The sequence below is a fragment of the Mchenga conophoros genome, linkage group LG16, assembly GCF_057382185.1.
Source record: "Mchenga conophoros isolate Kocher_MC1m ecotype Shallow Benthic linkage group LG16, M_conophoros_male_GT1.1, whole genome shotgun sequence".
In the NCBI taxonomy this organism is placed as follows: domain Eukaryota; kingdom Metazoa; phylum Chordata; class Actinopteri; order Cichliformes; family Cichlidae; genus Mchenga; species Mchenga conophoros.
The window spans coordinates 18,103,033-18,110,630 of NC_140541.1; the positions used below are offsets into that span (position 1 = coordinate 18,103,033).

General features: G+C 37.6%; 1 protein-coding gene across 2 annotated transcripts; it reads left to right on the forward strand.

Moving 5' to 3' along the window:
* Positions 1–3,577: 3,577 nt before the first annotated feature.
* On the forward strand, positions 3,578–6,746 carry LOC146556554 (uncharacterized). 2 transcript variants are annotated; one of them, XM_085249382.1, is made up of 4 exons: positions 3,578–3,921; positions 4,922–5,077; positions 5,161–5,253; positions 6,047–6,746. In XM_085249382.1, the coding sequence occupies exons 2-4, from the start codon at positions 5,006–5,008 to the stop codon at positions 6,383–6,385; spliced, it is 504 nt and encodes a 167-aa protein (XP_085105508.1). In that variant the 5' UTR covers positions 3,578–3,921; positions 4,922–5,005; the 3' UTR covers positions 6,386–6,746. The 2 variants fall into 2 exon arrangements, with proteins under 2 accessions (XP_085105508.1, XP_085105507.1); XM_085249381.1 differs by lacking the exon at positions 3,578–3,921 and having other exon boundaries at positions 4,907–5,077.
* The last annotated feature ends 852 nt before the right edge of the window (positions 6,747–7,598 follow it).

Genomic DNA, 7,598 nt, shown 5'->3' on the forward strand with positions numbered 1-7,598 from the left:
TTATCCTGAACTAATGACACACATTTTCTGTTTTCAAGCTTGGTAACTTTCTTGGTAATCATGAAAATAGGCCACGCTAACTGGAATAAAGGTTTTCTTCTGTGCTTGCTTCACCCAGGATCAAAAGTTGCAAAGACCAGCCTCTGTAGGTTAACACTGATATTCGACCACTTTATTTGCACACACTGGTGTTAATTGGCATTTGAGGTCATCACTGATAGTGTAAATGGTGGTGAAAATTGGTGGATTAGTCTTTGCATCGGTACAACTGGTAAGACAGAGGCAAGACATTCTGTTCTTGTAATCCACCCATTAGTTCGCTGACTGTCTGTGACTTGAACGCCTCCAAAAAATTTTGGTTATTGTGAAACTGTGTGTGAAACAAGCTTCAGGGTTTACAAGTTTACGGTCAAAGTCCCAAACTTCAAGTCTTCTTTAACACAACATGGCATTCATTTTCGTAACCGTAATGGTGTGGCTGATGAGTTTTTACCTTATGGGTGTCCACAGCATTCTCAACCAGGTTCCAGCCCGAATTCAAGTTTACGAAAAATACCCAAACAAGCACTAAAGCTAGATGAGCAATTGCCTAAATGCCAACTACAGGCTTCAAAACAGGTGCGCACAAACCAGTAGATCTACGTTACAGTGACTAGTCCCACCTTTTACACAGTTTATCTCTATTATTTCTTATCTGCTGGTAGGTCACTGGAAAGGACTTAAGCAAACCCTTGGAATGCTTCCTCTCTGCTCCCTCCTTCACACTCACAAATCCCATGATGTCTTCTAATCCATCTGAGCCATTGGTAACCAGTTTTGTAGATGTAAAACATCACTGACAATGTATTGTGTCATTTTCTTGTTTGTTTTTTTTCACTGCTAATTAGCTGTTTTACAAGGTTTGAAGCTTGAAGATTGTTTGTAGATCTGTGCTCCAAATCTACACATAATCTCAGCCTTGCTGAAGGTGGTTTAGCACTTACTTGCTAAAGTAAGAAAGACTGTCTAGTTGGTACAATACTCCCCGCTGGCAGCAGCCTCCCCCAGCAGGACAATACATCATCAAAACTGTTCAGTAACAGTACAAAAAATCACAAATATCCAAATGAGCCTGATCTACAGAGCTGTATGCTGACAACACATTTTCCTCTTTAACCAAGAGGATGCAGTATCCATAATTTCCCAAAAGATTTTCGGATTTTGATCGATCAGATCACAGGACAGATTTCCACTTTGCCTCAGTCCATCTTATTTGCTTGGGCCCAGAGAAGGCTGCAGTGCTTCTGGATCCAGCAACCATTTGTGCCAATGACAATGAGACTTCCTGCATCCACGCATTGATTTCCACTACACCATCAAGTCTGTTTTTAATGCTGTGCTGCCCAAGGGATGGAGGATTACTGCGGTTAAATATTGTTTTTTTGACTTTTACCATTTGTCCAGAGATTTCTTTTAATAATATTATATACCGTACATAAGAAACACCCCAAGTTTTGGCAACCATACATGGAGAACTATGCTTCTTCAGTTGTTGAAGTATTTGCCTGGGCAGTTTCACACAGTAGTAAACCTCTTCTCATCTTTACTTCTGAGAAACAAGCTTCCTTTTATACACATCCTTGTTACTGACTTTTTGCTAATTCAGTTTAATGTGACTGCCACTTAAATATGGATTTCAAATGATTTGCAAACATAGCCTTTCTGATTCTGATTCTTTTTCTATTTACACATCCTACATCACAACTTTTTTCTTTGCTTTTCTTTTCTTTTTGGAAACTGAGCAGTGAGGAGACTTTAGTGTCTTTGTTGTCACTAGGATGTGAAGTTGAACCTTGAAGGAGTATTGTATGTGTAACCTATTGTGTAGCTTTACTAACGACGGCAGCAGCAGCTTGGCCTTTGAGGAGCTGCAGGACTTCAGGGGGGCTCTCTATTTCCGAACTCAGCCTTGAAAGTGTGTTTGATTGTGTTTGTGTGTGTGTGTGTCTGAGACAGAGGGGGGGCTCCTCAGTTGCCGAACTATAGTCCCTCACCCAGAATTTGAAATAAGGTCATCGTCCCCGGGAGGCCCCAAGTCAAAGCCTTCCTTCTTCACCTGCCCTTTAACTCTCCTCATCGCCCTCATTTCTTAATTTAACTCTTCACCTGAGTCCCATGTTTCTTTACTCCCCTACACTCAAAAAACAGATTCAGGTCCTCCTTTCAAAGAACACATGCAAATTATGTTAGTTGTTCACAAATGCAATTAAAAAATACCAAATTAATTTGATTTTCTTTGTGTAAACCTAAAATTATTCAAAACCAGCAGAGGCTGATTCTGAACACAAAATGAATGAGTTTGTTGGGGCACTGGGGGTAGGAGGAGTACATTTTTGCACTTAAGTATTTGTAAACTCAAAGAAATCAATTCAAGCCCCTCTTTAAGCTTAAACATTATTTTTAATCTCATTCAACGCAAATGTAGCACTCCAGCGTTACTGCAATTATTATTCGTGTGGTGAACCTAAATTATTTTCTCTCAAAGCAGTCTTTGTCACAAGAACACAAAGTTACTGAGTTACACAACGGTCCGCCTTCTTTGAAAATTTTGCGCTCTTTCAGGATCACCTAAATGAATCCAGCTGCTCTTGGCCTCTCTGTACTTTTTGGATAAAACTACACCTTCAGGTAAGGTAACATATTATTTTTCCATATATCCAATTGTGTATTTCTTTATCAGCTAAATCTATAATGCTATTTATCATAGAAGCTTGTAACAGTTGTTTTTTGAACTTTTGGTGGTGCTACCATTCTCTTCTCTGCTTGAATACTATTTTTTTTTTTGACAATATAGCCAGGTCTTTTCAAAAGTGCCTTGTTTTAGAGGAGAAATTGTGTAGCTGCCAACTTTTAAGTCGGAGCGTGTGCTAGCTTATTAGCAGCTAGCCATTGTGCTCAATGAAAGATGATGTCCTATAGCTAACTTCTTTCTTACTGTTTTCTTTTTATAATCTAAAAATATGGTATTCTGTGTAGGGCTGGGCCATATTATACCGTTCACGGTAATACCGGTATAATGTTAGGCAACGATAGGAAAATGAAATATCGCGATAGAATGGGAGTAAAACGCGCATGCGCAGTGCCTTTGTTTTCATACGCACATGGCCGATTGTTGAGTGAAACAGATGAACCAGAATTGGTTTGTAAAAATGGTGCAACTTCAGTGATGTGGAACTGGTTTGGTGTTTGTCCGTCAGATACACAACAAAGCACATTTTTTTGCAGAACATGCAAGCGGCCGTTGTCATTGTCATATTTGTCGGACTAAGATGCTCTTAAATCTGGGAGTAATCTGGGTCCTAAACTCCGTATCTTCAGGCCAAACAAACACTGCAGCATCACTGAGAGTTAAAAACTGTCTAAATTCTTTCATCTTTAATAAAACGATCAGCATTGCTGCTTTACCAGGTGTAACTATAAAGTTTAACTTCCAGGCATCCATGAAAACAAAAGTTATTACATTTAACGGAGTTAGAAGTTAGCAGGAAGCTAGCGAAAGTTAGCTCGCTAGTTTCGCTAGTTACCTAAGCATGATATTGCATGTTCTGACGGAGAGATTTCTGAAAAAAATCAAACGTACAGCTCTGCTATCACTTCCAACATAAATGAAGACAGGAAACTAAACAGCAGTGACGTTTGTAGGGTTACTGAAGTTGGGCTAGCTGGTATATAATGATGTGCTACGTAATCGCTAGCGACACAGCTATGTTAGCATAACATAAACAGTGAAGCTGGAGGACGAACACTAACACTTTTCCACTTATAAAAGTTAACGTGAAGGTTCTTCATGGTTAGAGACAAATGCAATCGCATGGCAGGATACTGTAAACGGACCAAACTTCAGTCAGGAGAACAACTGAGATAATCCATCCACAATACGAGGTTAGTCATTAATATACTGCAACAACATGGGAATAGAGCAGCTGCCAGAGAAGTCAACATTAATGAATCAATGGTACAGAAGTGGAGGAAGCAAGAAGAATGAGTTTAATAAAGTTTGATTTATCTGACTGCTTTGTTTCGCTTAATGTGCCTTATAATCCCGTGCACCTTATGGTGCGAAAAATACGTACTGCACACTGCAGTTTAATGTTGCAAAGCACCTCTTTTTAACTTCAGTGGATATTATACATGGTTATGCTCAGGATATGTCAGCCCATTTCTACTGGAAATGCCTTTTGGTTAAACTTTCAGCAAGGAATTTGCATTTGCACTGTTACATTTTTATAAAGCTTTAATGTACATAAAAACCAGCTTCTTGTTTAAGTGAAAATAAATGGAAGGTTGTCTTTTTGCGCTAGTAATGTTGTGGAGTTGTATTTTGTCTCGCATCAATTATATCGTCGGTTATATCGTTATCGCAAATTTTCAAATATATATCGTGATAAATATTTTTGGCCATATCGCCCTGCTCTAATTCTGTGTTTATTATTATATGCCATTTTCTAGTAGAAAGTATCGTTTTGAGGTGTCTTTAAAAGCACTACATAGTTTACTGAGGGTGCTACCAAAAGCGAACCATGTGGCCGGAAGAGTAACTGCAGGCAGCACAATGCGCACTCCCATGACGTTCAAACCTATTTATTATTATAAAAGATTTCGGCTACGTCCACACTTACACAGGTATTTTTGAAAACGGAGATTTTCCGTTTTCGTTTTAAAAAATAATCCCGTCCACAGGTAAACGCAAAAATGAAGGAAAACGCTGCTAGGAACATGCCAAAGCAACAGGTGGCGATATATTCCTAAACTCAGCTAAAAACAGTTTAGGTCTTGACAAACTTCACTGATGGTTCAAATGTTTAGCAACTTTCAGTGTGTTGATTCAGCAGTCTGTATTTAAACTTCTAGTTTATTATATTTGTGTATGTTTTATTTCCAGGTGAATGCAGAGTTCCTGCAGATCACTACAAAACCCCTGCAGGCGAAGTTCTTGGCTCAGCTGGACAATTTAACAGACAAGCTGATGCAAAATTTTCAGGGGAGCAAAGGAGCAAAGGGCCAAAAGATCAAGGATATCATGGCGATCAGTAGTTTGGTCGGTACTAATGATAAACCCATCAATTAAATGCAATCAATCAATTCCATTTTTTTCACCATTTTTTTCCACCCTTGCATTAGTATGATGACATCGACATAAAGAGGGAGCATACTCTTAAAAGCCTGGTGGTCTACTTTAATGAAGATCCAGACCTACTGTTCAAGGAGTATCTGGTACGCTTATCACACCTTCTTTTCTAGATTCAATTTGAGTTAGGTTCATCGCACACAAAATCCTCATATATTCAAAAGAGACAATATAATTGTGAAATAGTATTATTCTTAATAGTCATTGTTGAAACTTGCACTGGAGAGCACTTTTTAAGGGGATAGTTTCAGCAAAAATTCAATTGTTCATTCTTTTGGTGCTGCCATGTAGGTATCTACTGCCTCTATAAACACAGTAAATGTGGACAAAACATTCATCCATTTTCTGTCAGTGTTTCAATTCAGTTTATTTATATAGCGGTATATCACAACAACAGTCATCTCAAGGCACTTCAGAAAGTAAACACTCCAGTGGAGTTCAGTTTATTATGCCAATTAGTAAAAAGTCTTCATTATAAGGAACACAGCAGATTGCATCAAGACACTAACTAGTGTCACTGCCATTACAGCAATCTCCTGGTTTCACGAATAATGTGCATAAAACAAGCTGTTTCAAAAGGTTCCCAATTGTGATGAAATAAGGGAAATTGACCCAGCCCACACACACACACACACACACACTGATAGACACTGGAGGAGCTCCTGCTCTATATCAAGCCCCTCCCAAAGGGAGGTACATAATACCTGAACCCAAACTATTGATAGGAAACAGATTGACGGGTTTTATTTATGTTTGGAGTGTTTATAGAGGCGGTAGAGACCTATGTTTCAGCACAAAAGGATACAAAAGCTGAGTTTTGCATAATATGTCCCCTTCCAAGTGACAGAGCCCTTAAACCTGAAACAACCTGTTTTTCAGACCTCCTCCACTGAGGATGAACGGTTGAGGTCCACTGCAGCAACTGTCATGGGTATTTACACCATCAGAAGAGAAGGGATTCAGGAGCCAGAGGATGTTGGAGTTGTCATTGAAGGTACTACAGTTATGAACAACCTCGGTAGTGTCATCATGGCATTCATCGTCCTCTTTGGACTGATTTATGCACTTGATCTGAGCTATCCAAATGACCACAAGTACGCTTTTGAGTTCTGTCAGAAGATTTTGATGAATCTGGATGGACAAAGGCTCAGTACAAAGATGCAGCAAATGAAAATGAAGATGTTTGCTTGGGCAAACAAGACCCAGCACAAAAGTTGATTTTGGCCTTTTTATATCTTTTGTTCAAACCGTGACCTTTTTTTCTTTCTTTTTTTTGGCCAAATGGAAGTTGTCTATTTTTGTCTGCTGTTATGTTGTGAGTGATGTGACCTTTAATCTGTACTACTATAGATGGATGAAAAGACTGGGGATTTAGCTCAGAAAAAGTTTCATGGTTGTAACCACCATTTTCTTTTTGATTGCTTTTGGGATTTGCAAAGGTAATAGAAAAATGTTGACAAGTTTTGTGTCTTCCAGTGTTTTAAAGTTGGTCTTCCCGTTCTTATAAGCTTGTAAATGTTTACATGTAATTGGTTTTGGAGAAGTAAAGTTGAAAGATTTTTTTTTTATTAAAATACCTCCCCCTTGGTAACAGAAAAATGTTCGTCATGAAAACACACACACACACACACACACACACACACACACACATATATATATATATATATATATATATATATATATATATATATATAGATATATAGATATATATATATCTATATATATAGATATATATAGATATATATATATATATATTAGAGATGGCACGATACCACTTTTTTATGTCCGATACCGATACCGATATCATAAATTTGGATATCTGCCGATACCGATATGAATCCGATATAGTGTTTTTTAATCAACAAAACTGTTTTTTTTAAATATCTTGCTGCATTTTGTATAAGTTCATACTCAAGTTTAAAACAACAACTACACTAAAGCTATTCTGTTATACCTGTATGCAAAAAAAAATATTTCATAGTTCAGCAATACTGATCAATCTAATAAACTTAAACCTACACCATCCTCCCTATTCTGGTATTTTAAAGAGTACTTAGCATAAATATTAAGCAGCCTAACTAATAGGGTTCCAACTCCCAGCAACAACAAAAATAAATAAATAAAAAATAGGGAACCACCCCTCACGCTCCACCTCATGATGCTTAATCGACGTAATCAACCTTAATTTGATGCAGTGTGAAAAAAAAATGCACAGAAATCAATTATTTTTCAAGAAATATTAAATAGATTCAACATCTTTCTTCACCAAAATTGCAGACTGCACAGATGGTACCTTCCCAAAGGAAAAAGTACTATAGCTTACTAGGGTATATATATTAGACTTAATAGTTACTATATACAGTAATGGACTTCTATTTATTTTGCATCAAATTAAAACTTTGGGTGTCAGATAATTATTTATTAAAAGCTA